Source organism: Elephas maximus, chromosome 26 (assembly GCF_024166365.1).
Source record: "Elephas maximus indicus isolate mEleMax1 chromosome 26, mEleMax1 primary haplotype, whole genome shotgun sequence".
Lineage (NCBI taxonomy): Eukaryota > Metazoa > Chordata > Mammalia > Proboscidea > Elephantidae > Elephas > Elephas maximus.
In genome coordinates this window covers 33,366,678-33,390,338 of record NC_064844.1, presented here as the reverse complement: position 1 = coordinate 33,390,338, position 23,661 = coordinate 33,366,678, and the positions used below count along the sequence as shown (strand labels likewise).

The 23,661-nt window shown below is 40.9% G+C and overlaps 1 protein-coding gene across 6 annotated transcripts in view; it reads left to right on the top strand.

The window, feature by feature from the left end:
• The window catches only part of LTBP1 (latent transforming growth factor beta binding protein 1), a 740,867-nt gene extending 722,281 nt beyond the window's left edge, over positions 1 to 18,586 (top strand). Inside the window, exons 31-33 of one of the 6 annotated variants that reach the window (XM_049870392.1) lie at positions 11,401 to 11,523; positions 15,979 to 16,128; positions 17,572 to 18,586. In XM_049870392.1, the coding sequence (XP_049726349.1) occupies positions 11,401 to 11,523; positions 15,979 to 16,128; positions 17,572 to 17,753 (455 nt within the window). In that variant the 3' untranslated portion in view covers positions 17,754 to 18,586. The remainder of the gene's footprint in view (positions 1 to 11,400; positions 11,524 to 15,978; positions 16,129 to 17,571) is intronic. The other 5 variants (XM_049870391.1, XM_049870390.1, XM_049870393.1 and 2 more) reach the window with 5 other exon arrangements.
• Positions 18,587 to 23,661: the final 5,075 nt, after the last annotated feature.

Genomic DNA, 23,661 nt, shown 5'->3' with positions numbered 1-23,661 from the left:
CAGGAAGCATCAAAAGAAGATGGAAGGAATACACAGTCACTGTACCAAAGAGAAATGGTCAACATTGAGCCATTTCTGGAGGTAACATATGATCAAGAACCAGTAGTATCAAAGGAAGAAGCCCAGGCTGCACTGAAGGCATTGGAAAACAAGGCTCCAGGAATTGACAGAATACCAACTGAGATGTTTCAACAAACAGATTCAGCACTGGAGGTGCTCACTCGTTTATGCTAAGAAATTTGGGAGACAGCTACCTGGCCAACCAACTGGAAGAGATCCATATTTATGCCTATTCCAAAGAAAGGTGATCCAATCAAATCTGAAAACTTTTGAACAATATCATTAATATCACACGCAAGTAAAATTTTGCTAAAGATCATTCAAAATTGGTTGCAACAGTACATCGACAGGAACTGCCCCAAATTCAAGCTGGATTCTGAAGAGGACATGGAATGAGGGATATCATTGTTGATACCAGATGGATCCTGGCTGAAAGCAGAGAATACCAGAAAGATGTTTACATGCATTTTATTGACTATTCAAAGGCATTCAACTGTGTGGATCATAACAAATTATGGATAACATTGCAAGGAATGAGAATTCCAGAACAATTAATTGTGCTCACAAGGAACCTGTACATAGATCAAGTGGCAGTCATTCAAACAGAACAAGGGGATCCTGTGTGGTTTAAAGTCAGTAAAGATGTGTGTCAGAGTCGTATCATTTCACTGTACCTATTTAATCTGTATGCTGAGCAAATCTGAGAAGCTGAGCTGTATGAAGGAGAACAGGGCATCAGGATTGGAGGAAGACTCATTAACGATCTGTGATATGCAAATAACACAACCTTGCTTGCTGAACATAAGAGGACTTGAAGCACTTGTGAAGATCAGAGACTACAGCCTTCAGTATGGATTACACCTCAACATAAAGAAAACAAAAATCTTCACAACTGGAACAATAAGCAACATCATGATAAACGGAGAAAAGATTGAAGTTGTCAAGAATTCTATTTTAGTTGGATCCACAATCAACACCCATGGAAGCAGCAGTCAAGAAATCAAAAGATGCATTGCATTGGACAAATCTGTTGCAAAAAAAAAAAAACACTTTAAAGTGTTAAAAAGCAAAAATTTCGCCTAGAGGGCTAAGGTGCACCTGACCCAAGCCATGGTGTTTTCAGTAGCCTCATGTGCACGTGAAAGCTGGGCAGTGGATAAGGAAGACCGAAGAAGAATTAATGCCTTTGAATTATGTTGTTGGCAGAGAATATTTAATATACCATGGACTGCAAAAAAAAAGGAACAAATCTGTCTTGGAAGAAGTACAGCCAGAATGCTCCTTGGAAGCAAGGATGGCGAGACTTTGTCTCACATACTTTGGATATGTTATCACGAGAGATCAGTCCCTGGAGAAGGACAGCATGCTTGGTAAAGTAGAGCATCGGTGAAAAAGAGCAAGACCCTTAACAAGATGGGATGACACAGTGGCAGCAACAATGGGCTCAGGCATAACAATTTTGAGGATGGCATGCACAGGACCAGGTAGTGTTTTGTTCTGTTGTGCATAGGGCCACTATGAGTCGGGACCAACTCAGTGGCACTTAAGAAGAACAACAACAGGTATGAGGTGAGAGTAATGCTGGCTGCAGTGGTTAAGGTTATATGTCAACTTGGCTAGACAGTGATTCTCAGTGGTTTGGCAGTTCTGTAATAAGGTAATTTGGCAGTTACATAATGATATAATTTGGCAGTTATATAATGATATAATTTGGCAATTATGTAATGATGTAACCTTGCAATTAAATACTGATGTAATTTTGCTGTTATATAGTGATGTAGTCATTCTCCATTTTGTGATTTGACATGGTCATCTTCCATTACTCACATAATGCCAGTTTTCCCATAATGGCCTGGTCTTTGTAACCTAGCCCTGTGGATAAGTGAGACGTGTGCCTAAGCTTCTCTGAACCTCAGCTCCCTCAGCAGAAAGATGAATAGGAAAGTTAGACTGTCTATTCATAAACCAAAAAACCAAACCTGTTACCGTCAAGTTGATTCTGACACACAGCAACCCTGTAAGATAGAGTAGAACTGCCCCCACAGGGTTTCTAAGACTGTAAAACTATGGAAGCAGACTGCCACATCCTTCTCCTGCTGAGCAGCTGGTGGGTTCAAACTGCAGACCTTCCTGTTAGGACCTGAGTGCTTAATCACTGCACCATTCTTATAGTTGGTTAAATTCCGCCATTTTCAGTCTGAAAACAGCTAGGATAGTACCACCTGAGAGACCAGAGTGTAATCTAGTGTTGATTACCTCATACTACAGTCACAAGTTTCACTGAAAAATTGTCTTCCCAAGATTGTTACTGCCTAGTAGTTAACAATATTTTCTCTTTAGTCACACAGAAAGTTGAAGCATAGAATTTTTAGTAAGAATGTTTTCTACTTAGAATTTTAGAAAATCTAAGCTAGGAAGGACTTTAGTGATCAATTGCTTTGCATCCTCGTTTTACCAGCTAAAAGTAGAAAGGTTAGATGAATTCAAGATTTAATACATAAAAAACATATTTTTCCCTCTATATCCAAACAAACACTTAGCTCCTATTTGGAGATAATTCCCAGCTGGCTAATGCAAAAAATAAAATAGAGAAAACAAAATGTGTTCCTATGTATAATACTTTTCCCCCGTATTGTTGACTTTGCAGGGGTACTTAAAGAGCATAAAAGGAAGAAGTGAAATTGCCTGTGTACCCATGCATTTGAAAAATATGAAGTAAATCAGTTTAGGAAATTAACATGTTGGACTTTGTTCCTGTTTGCCTGTTTATTGTATTCAGTCTTGTCTCTTATCAAATATTAGCAGTTACCTCATTTCTAATTTCTTCTGACATTGGCTGAATGCTAGACTTGAGATTTTTCCAAAGCCCTGGACACTGAGAAATGGGGCAATCTTTCATGCAATCCTTCAAAAGAAATGCTTAAAGTTATCATTATTTTAAAGTTTTCATGTGTGGCATAATTTAATACTATTACAACCCTATGAATTTTGAATCCAAGTTTTAGAATATGGAGGGACCCTCTGTTTTTTGGTATTCATACCCCCCAAAAATCTGTTTTTTCAATTAGAGTCTGGCTAAATAAACAGCAGTCTGATGGAACACACTGGGAGAGACTGAACTTAGAAGGGTAACATTAGGTGAAGGTTGGGGTAAAGAGAAATTGATTGGTCTCTTGTCCATGGGTTCCCATAGAACATTAACTTTACGGCAGCTCCACAGAATGTGAACACTGCCAAAACTTTAGACTTCACTACTTCCCTGTTCTTGACAAGTAAAATTTAATTGAACATTAAGCAGTTTGATCCCTTTCACCTAATAAATCGAGCAAATTCAATAAGCATAAGTCCTACTGATGATAGAGCTCATCAGTATTCTTGGTTATTACTCTCCCTGGAATTTTAATCACAAATGCTTAACACTGAAATAAGTACTTACCTGAGTTTAAGGTCTAGGGAATGTATTTAATAATTTTCTTCTCAGGGTTTCAGAGGGGCAGTCATGGGGTAGAAAGACCATGGCTTGCAGACAGACCAGTCTAGGTTCAAATTCCTCACCTAGCCTAGGGCAAGTTATGCTCTAAACCCTAGTTTTCTCATGGGAGACAAAAGGGGAAATTTGCAATTATTTCATAGGATGGTTCTGAGACTTAAACGAAATAGTGAGTGCAAAAATACACAGTGCCTGGCACATAGGAGCTTACTAGTACATGTTAGTTAACTTCCCTTTTTGCAGCTGTTCTTTAGCAGGGCTCTAGCATGGTACTTTAGTTCCCTGAATGTTTTCTTATCCATTATATAAGGTGGTGTGAACAGTTAACGCACGTGGCTGGTAACTAAAAGGTTGGAGATTCAAGTTCACGTAGAGGTGCCTTGAGATCTACTTCCAAAAAATCAGACATTAAAAACCCTATGGAGCCCAGTTCTGCTCTGACACACAGGGTCATCATGAGTCAGAATTGACTTGACAGCAACTGGTTTGTATAGGACTATGACCCTCTCTAAGGAGCCCTGGTGCCACAGTGGTTAAGTGCTCAGCTGTTAACCAAAATGGTCAGCAGTTCAAACCCACCAGTGGAGAAAGATGCAGTAGTCTGCTTTTGTAAAGATTTAGTATTGAAAACCCTAGGGGGCAGTTCTTCTCTCTCCTATAGGGTCACTATGAGTCAGAATTGACTCAATAGCGATGGGTTTAGTTTTGGTTTATGACTCTCTCTGAGGTACTCGCCTGACTTCTTCACCTGGTTAACATTCTTCCTACATACTCTCACCGCCATGGTGAAGACTTCCTCAACTTTTCCAGACTGACTTCAGTCATAACCCCTCTGTGGTTCGGATAAGCTGTCCCACATCATGGTGTACTCTTATTATATCCTTCCTCCCTCCCAAATCCGACTTTGCCCAAAAGATTATCAGCCTCTCATTGAATGAATGACTATCCAGTCAGTCAGTCATTCAGTGTGTGAAACAACTAATGAATCACTTTTAACCCTTCGTAAGGATTTTTCAATAGATGAAGAAACTGAGACTCAAAGAACAATATCCAGTCTAAGGAACTAGGAAGTGGAGAAGCCAGGACCAGAACCCAGTTCTTTTTATTCTATGCACTTTCTCTTTTTAGTATACCAAATTTTATCTCACAAATTAGCAACATATCAGGGAAACAGGGCTACTGCCCTTTCACCAGGGACTATGGGTAAGAATATATCCTCTTAAGAAAGAGCATGAAAGGAGCAGATACCCAACAGATGTCTAATTCCACAGTGTTGTGGCAACACCAACAGAGTCCTCTCTTTCATATTCCTTTCTCTGTCATCAGTACTGGGTGAGATATTCTGTAAATAGTCAATATCTTTCTAATTTCTTGCCTTTCGCTAATTACCTTCAAAGAAAAGTGGCAGTTATAATGCTGGCTCAGTAGGTACTGGGGTAATTGTTCATTCCGTTCTCCCAGTCTCCTCCTCCATTTACTCTGTGTGTGTGTGTTTGTGTGTATGTGAGTGTGTTCCAAACATCATCAATTAATAGTACATGTTTAAACCTGTATGGAAGATAACTTGGTCTAGAAATCTGTCTTATCTAGTGTTGCTAGAACAGAAATACCACAAGTGGATGATGACTTTAACAAACAGAAATTTATCCTTTCACAGGTTAGGAGGCTGGAAGTCCAAATTCATGGTGCCAGCTCCAGGCAAAGGCTTTCTTTCTCTGTCAGCTCTGGGGGAAGGTCCTTGTCATCAGTCTTCCCCTGGGTCTAGGAGTTTCTCAGCACAGGAGTCTCACATCCCTGGGTCCCAGGATGTGCTCCACTCCAGGCTCTTCCTTCTTGATGGTAGGAGGTCCTACTCTTCTCTTATCAATTCTCAAAAGAGATTGACACAAGATACAACCTAATCCTGGAGATTATGTCCTGCCTCATTAACATAACTGTCCCTAATCCTGCCTCATTAACGTCATAGATGTTAGGATTTACAGTACATAGGAAAATTGCATCAGATCACAGAATGGAGGACAACCACACAATACTGAGAATCATGGTCTAGCCACATTGACAAGCATTTGGGGGGGAGGGCACAATTCAATCCATAACAAAATCTGAGTAAAATATGATCCCTTTTTTTTAATGCAACAAAATTGTCCTTATCTCTCCTATGTTGGAAATGACACAGTTCAAACATTAAAGCACTGAATTTTTAGCCCTGGTGTGCAGAGAACAAAATCCAGACTCTTTATCATTTCTGAAAGCAGCTAAATTCAGTCTACCTCTGCCAGAACTAAATATCACCTCCAGATTTCCTCACATTGCAGAGTGTCATGGTGACATGTAACTGTCCAGATCAGTCCTGCACATGTGTCGGTCATCAAAAATGGGGATTTCCCGCCAGGATATAGTAATATGCTTCCTATTGCTGCTGACAGCAGGGGCCCCAGACCAACTGGCTGCAGGCGGTCATTTTTAAACTTTTTTTTCAATGAAAAATGAAAACCAAAGCAACACCATCTGTCATATGAATCTGCCCATGCCAAGGAAATTAGTGTGATCAATGGCCTGGATCTTGTTCAAACCAGTTAGAAATGGTATCCCATACCACCCCATGTGTATTTGTTGTTGCTTTGATCAAGAGCTAAGCATTTGTGCTTGGGGAAGTGGTGGATGCAATGAGGGGAAAAAGACTTGGAGGTGTGAATAGTTCCATTTCCTATTTGCTACTCATGTTTGGCTAGATCCTAGACAGACACATTCTGCGGGATCTCTGTAATGGTATTTGTTCACAAAGTACAAGGTCCAAGACAAGCCCTCCTAAGCAAAGCTGTTCCTCTGCACCAAGCCCTGTACAACCTGGTGCTTAGATGTTGTTTTGGAGAAGGAAAAAGATTGCAAAGACAGAAAAATACATGTTCATGTCCATGCATTGTGTGGGGTGAAGTATCAGCCAGAGATGTTCATGGTTCATGTGGGAAGTTGTAGAAATGGTTCAGGGATTTGCTTCTCTTGGGATCTATACCACCCACCAACTACAGTTCATCTCTCACCCCTCACTGGCTAGAACCTAGCACAGACCCAGCCCTAGGGATAACCAAGGCCAAGCACCTCCAGGTTGGAATGGATGATTTCTAGATGTGGCCTGGGATGCTCAGAGCCCCAACACATACTAGAACCGTGCACACACCAAGATCCTGAAGAGGCCCTCTTGCCCCAAGCCTTATTAGAATACATGGTGATATTCTAGCTGCTCCCCTGGAAAATTGTGAAATACTAGAAGGCTTTGGCTTTTCACATCTATAAATCTGCTCTCTACTCAAGACATTTTTAATTAGTTCAGTCATATACTAAAATCAACGTAAGTTCATTATTAAAACACTGAACATCATTTTCCTCTGTACATTCAGTTCTGTTGATCCAGTGTTAAAATGTGCTGTTGCTTCTACATTATCACTGATCGAGTAATGAAATTTGCCAAGGTAGTCAGTTATTTTATGCCTTGTTGTTTGAGATGAATTCCATAAAGACTTCTTGCTGTATTTATTGAGGTAGAGTTTTTCTTCTATCTATTTAGAAATTCCACATAGTCTTGAAACAAAATCTAAAAACACCTGGGCACTGCTCTTTCATTTCTCTTAATTTATTGCACAATTCTTTTCCCACTGATAGCAGCCTTTAAATTTTGTTAACAATAAAATTTATGTAAATCACTCATTCTGATACACTCTTTGAGAATCCTAATTTTCCTCTAGATGGTCATTGGAAATGTCATGCTTTCATGAATGAGGAGAAATGATAACTTCCATTTGCATACTAGTAGGTCCCTGGGTGTTACGTAGTGGTTAAGTGCTACGGCTGCTAACCAAAAGGTCGGGAGTTCAAATCCACCAGGTGCTCCTTGGAAACTCTATGGGGCAGTTCTACTCTGTTCTATAGGGTTGCTATGAGTCAGATTCGACTCGACGCACTGGGTTTGGTTTTTTGGGTTTTGGTACTAACCTAATGGATGGTGGTTCAAACTGATCATCAGGACTATGAAAGAAAGGCTTGGTGGTTTGTTTCTATAAATATTACAGCCAAGCAAACCTTATAGAGAAGTTCTGTTGTGTAACACACGGGGTTGCCATGAGTCGGAACTGACTTGATAACAGTGAGGTTGTTTTTTTGTTTGTTTTGTTTGTTTGCATAGTGCTTCAGAATTTATGAACAGATCCACAACATCGTCTCATTGTTCATGTTTCAATAACCCAGAGGTAGCAAAACAGAAATTATTATCCCTGTGTGACAGGTGTGGAACCTGAGGCTTGCCCAAAACTGCTAAGCTGGAAAGTTGAGTGTTGAAATCAGGACTTGAGCCCAGTCTTCTGCCTCCAAAGCCCATGTTATTTCCATTACCCTGCGCTCACTTACCCTTGACCCTGGCCAAGAGTCAGAGCAGATGTATACCATGGGGGAGGCAGTGTGGGTGGATCAGGACAGACCCATCCATGCTCCCAGAAATATAACTCAAAATACATGTCCTAATGATGATGAGACTGCAGCACATCTTCACATACAGAAGAGAGTACATTTAATGCAGAAATGATGTTTGATAACTGACCAGCACTCTTGAAGTTTGGAATGTTAATATAGTTGAGAAAGTGAAGCTGTAAAGGACTGTAAGTTTTGAGAATCTTCAGAGAAAACTGCATGATGAGGGGAAAGAAAGGAGGTAAGAAGATGTGGTGAATCCCAGAGGTACCACCCTCCCATTCCTCTCTGATGCCCTCTTCACAGCCTGGGCAGGTCAGAGCCTTCTTATAGGAACTACTTGATAGTCCCCAAACACAACTCACAATTTCCATTCTTGATGCCTGTGGGTAAGCTCTCTCTCTTTTTTTGTTGTTTTTTTTTTTGATAAATTCAAAATGAAATTTTCCTGTAAGATAAATCCTACCCATCTGCTTAGTTTCAGTTCAAGGGCAACATTTCCCATGAAGCTCTTCTTAAACCCTCTGCATGGGAACCTGCTCCTCCTTTGTGCTCCTCTCACCTTCGTGACCCTTCTTTTGCATTGCCAGGTGGTGACAGCTTGGAGAAGAGAGGCCATCTCATTTCCTTTGTGAAGGAGAGGGAGGGCACAGGCTATGGGGAGGGCACAGGCTGGGGGAGAGCACAGGCTGGGTGTGCATAGGCTAGGGGGAGGGCACAGGCTAGGGGAGGGCAGGCTAGGGGTAGGGCACAGACTGGGGAAGGACATCAGCTGGGGGAGGGCACAGGCTCGGGGGAGGATATAGACTTGAGGGCCAGACAGCCTGGTCAGGCCTCAACTCTGTTGGTCCACAGCCCTGGGCTCTCGAATTTCAGTGAGGGGACAGCCATGTGTCAGAGAGGAACATGCTCTACTGTGCCTGGATTTCATTTTACAAAATATGCACATGTGTTAATTTATCTTTAATATTCACTCTTGACCAGAACAGTTGCTTGGATATAACCTAATTGAACAATCTCCCTTTCAGATGTACAAGTGTATATAAAAAGTCATGAGAGAAAAATGATCTCAGCACTTGAAACTTACAAACATTTCCGCAATCTCTGCTCTCTCAGGGAATCCTTAATTCTTCTTTTCAAACTTTAAGCAGAACTGGCAACCATTTGGGCTTTCTTTGTTTGAAGTTATATTTTTCTAGTCAAGGATCTTTTTCCAGGTTCAGCTGTTTCCTTAATGAAATTAATATTTCTCATGGAATAGTTTCATGCAAAAGTGCTGGGGACGTCTGGGGTCTTTATGTCATTCCTCTAATGCCTCTACACAAAGAGAATTTTAGGCAAGGACAATCAGAGTCCTTCCCTTCTCCAGCTGTTCAAGATCTTTTCTGGCCTTACACTTAACTTTGTTTAACTCTAGGAGTGAACGTGATTATGCGCGAACACCCATGCACGCACGCGCGTGCGCACACACATACACATACCCTAAGCCTCTCACCCTCACCCTCAAGTAATTTAAGTAGGGGGAGATGAAAAAGCCTTGAGGAAGTTTACACAACTGCCTCAGTACTTTTCTTTAGTTTCATATTTCACAAAAGGAAACAAAATAGAAAAAAACTCCCTTAATCTGCTGTCGAGGCCAGCGTGGCTGTTGCTTTGAGGGGCATCCCTATAAGAGTCCATCCAGTTCTTAGGCCTGTTGGCCTCCTGTAGCTCCCAGTCCTGGCAGAGCTCCTGAGGTATGGGGAGCCCCAGAATTTTCACCAACTGCTACATGAATCTTTGAGCAGTATATTTTCTGCAACACTGGCTGACATTCAGAACATGGAGCTATCTCTCTAAAGCTCTCCTCCCTACTCCTTCTAAATAATTTTACCCTTAAATGCAGGCAAGGGCCTGGGTCCATGAAGTTCATTGAAAGCTCAGTCTTCCCAGGGCAAATGGAGAACCAAAACCAAGATGACATGGGCTAAGGGTGGGGGAGATCCACTAAGGAGGTCTAAAGGAGTGTTTAGAGGTCAGATTGCCAGGCTGGCCCAACTTGGCCTAGGAATATGGCCTCAGGAAGTAGTAACTGCATATGGATGTAGCTAGGGTGTAGAAGAGGTAGACAAGGATTCCAAAGGAGCTGACATACTTGTAGGAGAGGCAGAATGATAGTGGTTAGAAGTGTGCACTCTGGAGCTTCATTACTGAGTTCAAATCTGGCACTGCCACATACCAGCTATTGTTTAACCTCTCTGTGCTTCCATTTCCTCATGCATATGATGGGGAAAATAAAAGTACCTCTTCATATGGTGTTGGGAGTGTGTCAATGAATGAACGTGGTAAGTGCTTACTGGAATAGTGCCTGGCACAGAGCAAGCATTATATGACTGCAAGAGGTTGGCAGTTCAAGTCTACCAGGCGCTCCTTGGAAACTCTATGAGGCAGTTCTACTCTGTCCTCTAGGGTCGCTATGAGTCGGAATCGACTCCACGGCAGTGGGTAGTATTACTGCTACCACTGCCACACTGTTATCGTTATTACTATGACCGTCATTACTATGATCATCAGAATTGCTATGATGCTAATCATGAGGATCTGGTCTTGAGTATAGAGTTAAAATAAAACGCTTTGCCATCAAGTTGATTGACTCAAAGCAACCCTACAGGATAGGGTGGAACTGTTCCATAGGGTTTCCAAGGAGCAGCTGGTAGATTTGAACTGACAGCCTTTTGGTTAGCAGCCATAGCATGACGTAGCTCTTAACCACTGCACCACCAGGGCTTCAGAGTTAAAATAGTGGCGACTAAATTCAAGCAGAGTACCAGCAACATTCTCATCTGGTTGATCCCAACTCATGGCAAACTCATGTGTGTCAGAGTAGAACTGTGTTCCATAAGGTTTTCAGTGGCTGGTTTCTCAGAATTAAATCACCAGGCCTTTCTTCTAAGGTATCCCTGGGTGGACTTGAACCTCCAATCTTTCAGTTAGCAGCCGAGTGCATTAGCCATTTGCACCACCCAGGGACTCTGTTTCGTCTCTAGTGAGTAAAACGTTATCTATTAGAATGACTGTATCTTTAAAATGTTTCTGATGACACCTGGCAGGTTCAGATAGTATCATTCTTCCAAAATGCCCGAAGCACTCTCAGTTCCTTACTATTCTGAGAGGTGTGCTACCAACTCTTCAGCTCTTATTTTTGGCCTTCAGTTTAGAGTCTTAATTATGCTCTCCAGCATTCGTTGTATGTGGATGTGTGGAGTTCCATAAAAATATTTAGACCTGTGAGGTATGGACGTTGGTGTGTGTGACCAGTGGTACGGTGGGCAGGTTCTGGTACCCTGAGCCATGAGTGGATGTGAGCACACTGTGGTGGTGTCTCATGTTTCCTGTGATTTCCTTCCTAGATGACTATGCCCAGCTGTGTAACATTCCCGTTACGGGACACCGGCGGCCATATGGACGGGATGCCTTGGTTGACTTCAGTGAGCAGTATGCTCCAGAAGCCAATCCCTACTTCACTCAAGACCGTAAGCAAAATTTTACAGTCACTTTGAAACTAAATTGTAGTTATAGATGAGTCAGGGATTCTCAAAACATGGTCCCTAGGAACCTGTTAGAAATGTACGTTTCAGGGCTTTATCCCAGACCTGCTGAATCAGAACCTCTTGGGTAGGACCCAGAAATCTGTGTTTTACAAGCCCTCTGAGAATTCTTATGCATGCTTAAGTTTGAGAACCACTGGATTAGATTATTGGTCTTGGTGGTGGGGGTACTGATATGTTTACTTTCTTTGAAAGTCAAGAAAATGTCACCTATATGAGACCATAAATTTGACAACTACTTTAAAACAAAGATGAGAATGTAAGGGGGCAGGGAAACTAGATTAATGGAAACAGAACAACCGGTACAAAAATGAAGATGTTTACACACCATGGAGAATGTAAGCATTGTCACTGAACAACTTGTGTAGAAATTGTTGAATGAGAACCTAAACTGCTGTGTAAACCACCAAAAACACCGTAAAATATTATTTAATAAAAAAGTCAAGAAAATGATCTTATTGTTCGAATTTCCGTAACGAAATTGTTTTATTACACATTAAGTGGTGGTCTAGTCTGAGGGCCAGAGTTTTCTTTAGAGCATAGATGTATTGTAGCCACTTTATACACAATGAAATGACAACAGATTTCACTGTACCAAGTTGATCCTTACGAGTTTTTTTTTTTTTTTAGTAGGAGGTCAAAAAATTGCTGTCTTGGTCGGAAATTAATTTTTAGAATGCACTTGTGAGGGGATTTATTAAGTAAGAATGATGTGTGCCAGCTTTCCCTGGGCTTGTGAGCAGAGCTTTCCTTGGGGGAGGTGGAGTGTGCGTGTGCAAATCTGTTCTCACTCAGAAAGTCAGTCTCTCACAGTGCACAGCCAGAGTGTCCTAAGTGAGAAAGCCAACCAGCACACAAGCTCAGTGTTTCTGTGCAAATCTAAATTGATAATTTGAAGTCTGAAAAATGGAACTGTGCAGAAGGAAATAGTAGGTAATAGGCTGTCTCACTTCAGGAGCAGACAGAGGGCAGAGCAGATTGCAGGAGACTTGTCCACATCTTACAGAAGGACCCTCCTGATGTGTGTCAGTTGCACCACATTTCCAAGACAGGGAAGCCTTGCGGACCAAGAAGTTTGAGTTAGAACATTGGAGACGCTGCTGAATTACAAAATACAACGGAGTATTTTATTTCATTGGATCATGTCACCTATACACAAAACAAATTAGCCATGGCCTTGTTCTAGAGGAGGAACATAAAGCCTTGGGAGCTATCTAAATTTTGAGTTGTTGTTTTTAGCTGCCATCAACTAAGCCCCTGACTCATGGTGACCCCATGCACAAAAGAATGAAATGCTCCCAGGTAATGAGCCATCCTCATGATGGGGGGTGGGGCAGATTGGACAGTTGTGCTCCGTAGGGTTTTCATTGGCTGATTTTTCAGAAGTAGATGGCCTGGCCTTTCTTCCTAGTCTGTCTTTGTTTGTAAGCTCCACTGAAACCTGTTAGGCATCATAGCAACATGCAAGCCTCCACTGACAGATGGGCAGTGGCTGTGCTTGAAGTGTATTAGTCGAGGATCAAACCCAGGTCTCCTGCATGGGTGGAGACAATTATACCACAGAACCACCAGAGCGTTTTCTTCCTTCCCTGTCCTTTCTATTTCCCCCACCCCATCCATTTCTTTCCTGCCTCCCTCCCTCTCTCCCTTTCTGCCTGCCTGCCTTTTGTTTTTTGTAGGATACAGTATATTGGTCATATAGTAGAATCAAGAATGATTTAAAATTTACGTGTAAATAACATTCTCTCAGTCCAGCTAGGTTGATTAACACATACCTGTGTAACCCCCACCCAGGTCAAGAACATTCTCAGAAGACTCTTGGTGCTATCTTCTAGTCCCACCCGCCACCAAGGGTAGCCACTATCCTAACTTCTAACACCATAGATTAACAACACTATTTCCTTTAACCAACAAAGCCAAACCACATACTACTTTATGAAGTATGCCTAAATGCACTATAAGGCTGTATACTTATAATAGATGTACCTCTCTGTGTATAGGTTATACATCAATAAACATTTACTTTAAAAAGGAGGGGAGAGGGAAAGGTAGGGAGAAGTAGAAATATTATGGTTGAAAGAAAGCCCAGTTATCCCCATAAATTCAGAAATACTAGGTTAAGCCTACGTGCAGCTCTGACAGTTCATCCCACGGCTCATGTGTGTAGCCTCTGTTGCATGATAGTTCAGATACTAGGAATGCTGATGTTGAAATATTCTGGCTTATGCACCTTCTTTTAATGCTGACATTACTTTAAAGCTGTTTTATAATTCGCTACAAATGTTAAGAAGTAAACATGTTGGTGTCTTATCAGTTTCCTAGTTAGCAACATAGGAAGCTGAGATGTAGTCCCAAGACCTTCAGCTTTGACTATGTAGTGGCCTTCAAATTTCTTACAGGTTACAGAGAAATGGCTCCACTTCTTAGCCATTTTACTGACAGGCAGCAAAGGGCTTCATGCTATGGTAAACAAATGATCAATTTTGGGTAGATAGTAACATAGAGGAGATACTGTAGTTTCTTAGCATCTTTATGATTCACCCTCTCCTGCCATCTGTTTTTTTTAAGAGAGCTGAGCTGATGGCTGGTGTTAGAGTAGTATTTCTGAAACTAGAATCTCCTCAAGCAGGGATTCGCTAACTTTTTCCATAAAAGACCAGATGGTAAAATTTTTAGGCCTTGTAGTTCATACAGTCTCTGTCACAACTATTCAACTGGGCCTTAGGGTCAGGGAAGCAGCCATAAACAAAAAGTGGGCAGGAGGCCTGGTTTAGACCAGGGGCTGTCCTTGGCTGCCCCCCTTCCTAGAGTCCTGAAGAAGTATTTTTAGGAGTCCACTTGATATGTGGGTGGGAGCTTCAAAATTTAATTTCATGTTTTAACTTCTCTAATAAGAAAAATAATGTTACTAGTTATAAAGGCAAAATTACTTTGCTGTGATATATGGTATTTGAAAGCATTTTCATAAAGATTTTACTTTCTTAAAGTGTATTTCCCAAACTGGCTTTGGAGACCTGCTAACATATTCTTGATGATATATAACATTTCTTTCTTCTCTTTAAAAAGGGCGTATTAATGCCTTACTCGGTTCTCGGAATCACTGAAATGGAACACAAGGCCGTGCTTAAGCAATGATATTTTGCTGCCCCCTGCAGTTCCACTGGAGATTGCTTCAAAGGCCAGATATGCTGAGAGTTCTAGCAGTGTTTTGATTTTTTCTTAAAAAGAACTAATGATGTAGTGACATTGGGGTGGGTGGGGATGAGAGGCAACATCAGTACTATGTTTGGGTCACCATGGATTTATATTTACAACTCTCCTCTCTAGAAAGAGAGCTAAACGCTTTTGATACCTGGTTACATTGTTTTTATATTACTAAAACTGTAGAAACTCTAGCTCTGAATTAGTTTAAACAAACATAAACTATAAAAAAGCCAAAAGCAAGAACATACTTGTTTCCTTCAAAAAGACTTTTGCTTGTATAAACACAAGTATGATGTACTTTCCTCATTTATCAGGATGTTTTGTGTCCCCTTTACAGCCTTTAAGCTTTGATCTCCTGAGAGCCCTTTTGTAAGGCTCATCCCAAAGCCAGAACAAACAGATTTCACAATGCAGTGCCAGCCTGGCTTCTCTCTGGTCTTCAGAACTCCAACTGAAAAAGCGTTGGCTCAAACTCCCATGATCCTCTTGGCAAATGCCTACTGAACTCTGACTGTGAATCCCATTGGTTCAGCCCTAAACGATTTTCTGTTACTTGTGCTACTGAGGACTCAGGGAATTGGAAATTTGGGAATGAAAACTTTTAGTAGTTAAGAGCAAAAACAAAAGTCGTACCTACCTTTCCCATATTAATTATATAATTTTAATATAGAACATCAGAATTTAAGATGTGAGGCTAACCTGTATGACATCTATGAACTTTTAAATATTTTTAAGTTCAACGGTATATGCAAGGAGCAGGGGTGGTTCAGTTGTGGAATTCTCACCTACCATGTGGAGTGCACCTCTTGTGCAGCCTTGGTGGATTTTGTGTTGCTATGATCTATGATAGCTTTCAATGGCGCTACCAGACTAATATAGACAAAGAAAAGCCCGGTGATCTATTTCTGAAAAACCAGCCAATTAAAATCCTGTAGGTCACAAAGATCCAATCCCATTGCGCATTGGGTCGCCATGAGTCAGGGGCCTACTGGCGGCAGATAACAACAACGTTATATACAGATACATTAAGTATTAAATTTTAATGCTAACTTTAATGTCTCAGACATGTCTGTACGATAAAGCATCACCTTAAGAATTATATAGTTTTTTTTAATTATATCAGAGGGTTTATAGAGGGTTGAAATTTTCTAACTTGGCCCCTGTTTTCCTTTCCAGCCTTTCTAAATAGCTTTGAGGAGTTACAGGCTGAGGAATGTGGCATCCTCAATGGGTGTGAGAATGGCCGCTGTGTGAGGGTGCAGGAGGGTTACACCTGTGATTGCTTCGATGGCTATCACTTGGATATGACCAAGATGACCTGTGTCGGTAAGAACAATAAGGAAAATTATTCTTTTCCTGAGATCCTCTGTGGCCAGATCTCAATTGATTGAGTACATTTAAGATAGAGTTAATGTCTCATTTATTCGTATACTGGTAAATGTGAAGGAAAGGCCAGAATGTCCCAGGTGATTGTTGTGACATATTCAAATTTGGCTTTTGACTATGCAGTAAGTAATAATTTCCCTGAATTCTTGACATGGTATTCATTTTGGGTAAAATTCTTACTTAATGGTCTGAGACTGGAGGGACGCCAGTGGTCATGGCCCCCCCGACCCTCTTTTAGCCCAAGACTGGAACCATTCCCAAAGCCAACTCTTCAGACAGATTGGACTGGACTATAAGACAGAAATGATACTGAAAATGATACTTGAGCTTCTTGGCTCAAGTAGACGTATGAGATTATGGGGGCAGCTCATGCCTGGAGGGGAGATGAGAAGGCAGAGGGGGACAGGAGCTGGCTGAACGGACACGGGGAATACAGGGTGGAGAGGAAGAGTGTGCTGTCATATTAGGGGAAGAGCAGCTAGGGTTGTATAGCAAGGCGTGTGTAAGTTTTTGTATGAGAGACTGACTTCAATTGTAAACTTTCATTTAAAACCCAATTTAAAAAAAGGAAAAAAATTCTTACTAAAAGTATCTTTCACATTGCCTTCCTTTGTTTAAAAAAAAAATATTTAAGGGAACAGTAAAATACATTTAACCTTCACTGTGTGACTCAGTGCTGTTTTTTTCAAAGCCTGTTTGCCCCTCTGCTAAAAGGCCCTTGACTCGAATTTTCTTTTTAAAGCTTTTCTTCAATTTTTTGTAACTCTTCTGCTCCCGCCTGTAGCAGTTCCTTTAACCACTACAGTTTTGTTAATTTTAGTCTGTGGTGGTCCTGGAAAATAGGTGACCTGAGTCATTACAAGTATTTCAAGTGAGTAAAGACATAAAGGGATCTCCTGTGGAAGGAAACCCACGAACGTACATGTGAGAGCGTCTAGAGGCTGCTCAAAGAAAGGGCTCTCTGCTTACTTGTTTGATTCTGAGTTGTATTCCTCTTGACAGTTTTAACAGTTCTTTTGTATCTATGGTTGATTGAGAGGAATTTAGACGTAATATACTTCCTCCAACTCTCTTGAGGCTTGACTATAAAATGTCAAGTTGAGAGATGAAACGTTGATATTGTGCCAAATAACAAGGAAGGAAATTCTAGAATCTCCCGATAATGTACCCTTTTAGAACCTAAAAAGTCTAGTTTATCTAGCGTATGATTGAAACAGACAATAGTGGGGAAGACTGTGCCGCTTGAACAAGGGGGGCAGGTGGGCAATGGCCAACAGTGTTGGGACCAGATGCCAGCCTTGACGCCTCAGGTAAGCTGTAGGTTACTTTTCCTCCCAGGGTGATATTAAAGGTGTTTACCTGCATGGCTTGGCTTTATTACAGATGTAAACGAGTGCGACGAGTTGAACAACCGGATGTCTCTCTGCAAGAATGCCAAGTGCATTAACACAGAAGGTTCCTACAAGTGTTTGTGTCTGCCAGGCTACGTACCTTCGGACAAGCCAAACTACTGCACCCCGTTGAATACCGCCATGAATTTAGAAAAGGACAGTGATGTAGAGTAAAAGAGAATCTACATAACCTAAGCCCATATACTCTGCACTGTGTAAAGGAAAAGGGAGAATTGTATTATACTTGAGACACTGCATCTAACCCTGAATGTTGGAAATATGGAAACAGCATGGAGTTCGCATCCTTAGAAGAAAAGGAGAGGATTTAGTATGAGCCTGACTCATGCGGCAGACCAAATGACATTTCTCTGAAGAACGAGTATAGGTAGACTGTTCATATGTAAAATTCAGTGGATATGAGGGGGAACAGTGCTGTTACTTCAAACAGAAAGTTGTATTATTGTGTTGTTTTCATTTTTATTATAGCTTGATTAAATCTGGCAGTTAAACAGTGGTGGAAATATTTTATATATATATTTTTTTTTAGTTGTGCTGTTCCTTGGCTACTGTTTTTTGTTTGTTTTGTTTTTCTTAAAATTTTTTAAATCTTAAATGCAAAGTCCTTGATAAAATATTGCTAAGCTGTATTATAAGTATCATTACACAGGGTTGTGCTATTCCTGGTCTGGACAAAAGCATTTTAAAAATTCTAGTTGCCTGTCCTGTGGAGCAGGCAGTGATTTTGTTTCAAAAATTTTATATACATTTGGAGAAAAGTACTTTATATTTACAGTGTGTTGTCTGATCCTAACATCCATTCTTAGCCAAGCTACTAAAAAAAAGTATCAATTAGATCTCTTTCCTACCTTGAAAAGAAAGAACTAATGAGCTTACATTAGTATTGTAATGTGTAAAGTAAGCCAGAAATTTTTTTAAACTTGATGATTGCCAATATATTTACCATTATATGTTAAAACAAAATAAATCACCATTTTTTAGAAAAAATTTCTCCCCGAGAATAATTGTCAATGAGTATGTGTGTTTCCACCTTCCCAACCTTTTATGTTTACCTAGTGGTCCTCTATAATGTGGGGTCTTTTACAAGTTAGTCATTAAATTTCTTAGATACGTTTCACAGGAAGAACGAATAACAGCTTCCAAAGTTCCAGTCCCAGCTTACTTAATACACATCCACAATAGTACAATTGTTTTATAACATAAAACAAACCAAATTTTGGAATCCATTTTCACTTAATAAAAGTATCTGAGTTTTAAAAATAATTAAACTGTGTGTGGGCATACCTACCAGAAAACCTCCCCGTTTGACATTTACCTGAAAGACAGGCTTTTGGGTTTTAATACTTGTGGCAAACAGAATACTGGCCCCTTGAAGATGCCCATGTCCTAACCCCTGAAACCTGTGAATAGATTACCTTATGTTGAAAAGGGGAGCTAAGGTTGCAGATGGAATTAAAGTTGCTAATCAGCTGACCTTAAAATAGGGAGATTTATCCTGGATTATCCAGGTGGGCCCAGTGTAATCACAAGGGTCATTAAAAGTGGAAGAGGGACTGTGACCCAGCAGTTCCACTCCTAGGTATATAGCCAAAGAATTGAAAGTAGAAACTCAAACAGATCCTTGTACACCAACTTTCATTGCAGCATTATTCACAATAGCCAAATGGTGGAAGCAACCAAGTATCCATCAACAGAGGAATGGATAAACAAAATGTGGTATGTACATACAATGGAACATTACTCAGCCAGAAGGAGAAATGAGGTCCTGATTCATGCTGCAACATGCGAAAACCTTGAGGACATTATGCTGAGTGAAATAAGTCAAACACAGAGGACAAGTACCGTTAGGATCTCACTTACGTGAAATACCTAGAATAGGCAAATGCATAGAGACAAAAGTAGATTAGACGTTTACCAAGGACTGGGAATGGGGGGAAATGGGGAGTTACTGGTTAATAGTGGGTACTGAGTTTCTATTTGGGGTGATGAAAAAGTTTTGGGAATAGGTACTAGTGATGTTTACACAACACTGTGAATGTAATTAATGCCACTGAATAGTGTACTTAAAAATGGTTAAAATGATAAATTTTATGTTATATATATTTTACCAAAATATATGTTTTAAAAAGAAAAAAGTGGAAGAGGGAGGAAGAGAGCCAGAGGGAAAGGTAACTATGGAAGAAGACAGAATGATGCTATGGGAGAAGGACCCAACCTACCGTTGCTGGCTTTAAAGATGGAGGTGGGGGCCAGAAGTCAAGTAATAAGGCAGCCTCTAGAAGCTGAAAAAAGGCAGGAAAATGGGTTCTTGTCTAGAGCCTCCAGAAAGTAACACAGCCCAGCCAATACCTTGATTTTAGCCCAGGGAAACCTGTGTCAACTTCTAACTTACAAAACTGTAAGATAACAGACTTAAGCCACTAAGTTTGTGGTAATATGTTGTAGCAGCAATAGAAAACTAATACAATATCCAAGCTTCATAGAATGTCTCTATCTCTCTTACATTTTTCAGCTGATGTTTATATAGGAGAAATTTATATTTACATTCCCCAGACTCAATACAATATTTTAAACAAAGTGTTCCATTGCACAGTCTTGAGTTATATTCAAAATGTAATAATAGTTGAAATCACAAGATGTTTTGAAGAGCACAAAGTCTACCAATAAAATGCGTATACAACTGGGATATTGCTGGCAGTGGGAGGTACCACCAAGTCTTTGTCAGCCTGAGCAGCCTCCACCAGGTATGTGTGCTTGCTTCAAACGCATTTCCACAGTGCCTTACATGCCTAATGCATGTTTTTACTTAGTGTTGTGCGAGTCCCAAAACAGGAAAGCAAGTGTTAAAGAAAACTGTGGAAAAGGAAGCCACATGAGTAAGAAAAGCAATTACAAAGAAAGAGAAGATATTATTGCACACAAAACAATTTTGTTAACTTTATTGCTGACCAAGAAGAGATACTTTAAGCATCTTATATTCTAACATAATAGTTTACTGTGTTTTAGTTGTATTTTTAGGAAACTGGTCTGGGCTTTTCAGTTGAGATGTTTTATAAATTCTGTTAGTGTCTTAGTTATCTAGTGCTGCTGTAACAGAAATACCACAAGTGGATGGCTTTATCAAAGAGAAATTTATTCTCTTACAGTCTAGTAGGCCAGAAGTCCAAATTCAAGGCCCAGCTCTAGAGGAAGGCTTTCTTTGTTGGCTCCGGAGGAAAGTCCTTGTTGTCAATCTTCTCCTGCTCTGAGAGCTTCTCAATGTGGGAACCCTGGATCCAAAGCATATGCTCTGCTCTTGGCACTGCTTTCTTGGTGGTATGAGGTCCCTCTGTCTCTTTGCTCGCTTCTCTTTTATATCCCGAAGAGGTTGACTTAAAACAACTAATCTTGCAGATTGAGTCCTGCCTCATTAACATAACTGCCTCTAATCCTGCCTCATTGACATCATAGAGGTAGGATTTACAGTACATAGGAAAATCACATCAGATGACAAAGTAGTGGCCGATCACACAACACCCGGAATCATTCCTGTGCAATCTCGAACTAATTATTTTTGAACCATGTTCCTTACTTGTAAAATAGGAACAATGACATCTGTTCTTACCACCTCAGAGAATTGTGATGGGGATCAAAATAAAATCATACAAAAACTTTTGTAAACCAGGATTCACTGTGCACAGATAAGGAAGGATTATTCATTGCCCTGTGACACTAAAACCAAAAAAAGCCAAACCAGTTGCTTGGTCAATTCCTACTCATGGCGAGCCCATGTGTTTCAGAGTAGAAACAAACTTCATAGGGTTTTCAATGCCTGTGACCTTTCGGAAGTACATCTCCAGGCCTGTCTCCTGAGGGCTCTCTGGGTGGATTTGAACCACCAACCTTTCAATTAGTAGCCAAGTGCTTAACTCTTTGTGCCATCTAGGGATACCCTGTGCCATTAAACACACTTAAAAACTGACTTTTCTATATACTCCTTTTCTTATGATGAAGAACGGGTATGGGTTCCTTCTCTTTTCCATTCCCAGTTACATTCCTCTAAACCTGAGGCTACCCCTGGAAACACTTGCATTTAAACTGTCCACACCTCCAGGATCTGGAGACTTACTCCATTCCCAGTCATTGAAATAATTTTCTGGAGGAAATAGCTGCAATGAAACATGAGAAACAATGGAATTTGGAGGGACTGAATAGGAAAATTCGTGTAAATGTAGGTGTCATCCAAACCTGGAAAAAAAGACATGGGGTTTTAGATGAAGAGTCAGAGTGCAAGTGTTGGAAAGTGGGTGCAAGAGGAGTATATTGATCGGAGAACAAAATGGTTTCACCTATGAAAGCCAGTTCAGTGTCACTTGAAATTCACAGTTAAAAAAAATCTTTAATGTTTGAGGTCTTGGTTCCTTTCTTCTTTGGATAAAAATAACCATGCTGACTCACAGTAATCTCAAGTTTAACTGGGATTTAATCTCCCACCCTGACAGAACCTTTAGATGCCCCAGGGTAGAGGTCTGTCATCAATGCAGCTTGGCTCTGTCTCAGTGGGAAGAGGCCAGAAGCCCTATCCAGAGCCATCCAGCCATGCACAGTTGATGAGCAGTATACTCTTGAGAAGGATGGCAACCTCAGCCTGGGAACACCCAACTTGCTTGTGATGGTTAAGGTTGTGGGTCAACTTAGCTAGGCCATAATTCTCAGGGGTTTGGTTGCCATGATGTAGTTTGGCAGCTGTGTGATGATGTAATCACCTCCATGATAAGATCTGATATAATGTAATCATCTCCATGATGAAAGCTGCTATTAGCAGCTAGTCAGTTAAAGGGGAGTTTCCTTGGGGGTGTAACCTGCATCCAATATATGAGGACTTTCTGGCAAAGCTTGCTGGCTTTTGCTCACTCTGGCTCCTCATCTGACCTCTGTTTCTTGGGACTAGAGCTAGCAGCTTATCTGCCAGTCTTGGTACTCATCAACCTTCGTAGTCTGTGAGCCAGCGGTCTGCTGTCTGACATGCCAATCTTGGGTTCACCAGGCGCTGTAGGGACATGAGTCAGGGGAAGCCTCCAGCCTGACCCACAACCTTGGGACTTTCCAGCCTTTACAACCACATGAGCCATTTCCTTGATATAAATCTCTTTCTCCTTCTCTCTCATTCTCTCTCTATATATGCTTCACTGGTTTTGTTTCTCTAGAGAACCCAGCCCTAAGACATTTGGTACCAAGAGTGGTTCTAGAGAAACAAAATTTTAAGGATGAGTTTTCTAAATTGGTTCTGAAATCTGGTTAGTCTTAAAGATGACGACTCTGCTTCCAGTAGTAAAGAGGGCACTGTTAATCCATGATGTGAGATGGCAATGGAAATACACAAAATATCACCACCAATATACCAAGTATTGGTGAGGAGTGAGGATCAGGTTGATTGCATATTTGATAACTTTATACAATTTTGTCAAAATGAGAAGTATAAGGAACCTGGTTGGTTAGCCCTACTTTCGCTAGACGAACTGGTGAAAGAAAGAAATAAGCTCAGGGCTTCAGAATCACAGGTCAAGCACTGCATAGAAAACTTCAAAGTTTCCAATTATGCCTTGAAAGAAAGCCATGTTTCTTGTAGTAACAGAGCTGATATTGCCCAAAACCAAACCCAGGGTCTTATTGTAAGAGTGGTTGAACTACAATGCCAACTGAATTGCCAACCTCAAATGGTTTCTGAGGTTAAAGTGAGGGCATTGATTGGGTAGAAACGGGATCCTAAAACTTGAGATGGGAACAATATGGGAAGAAGATCAGGAAGCTGGGGACACTCAGCCCCAAATTCCATTGACTGACTCCTGCCAACAGAACCAGCCCTCTTACTCTCATCTGAAGAGATTACTCCATCTTTGTCTGCTAATCCACCCTCCTCAGTAAAACCGTTATCCTCTCCACCCCATTCTGATGAGATTAACCCAGCTGTGTCTGAAGAGACTTTGTCTGAGTCATCCCCTGGGGAGGTGTCCGAGTCATTGCCTGAGGCAGATGCCTTATACGACGTTGCTGAATGTTTTCAGGACACATCCCCACCAACCAT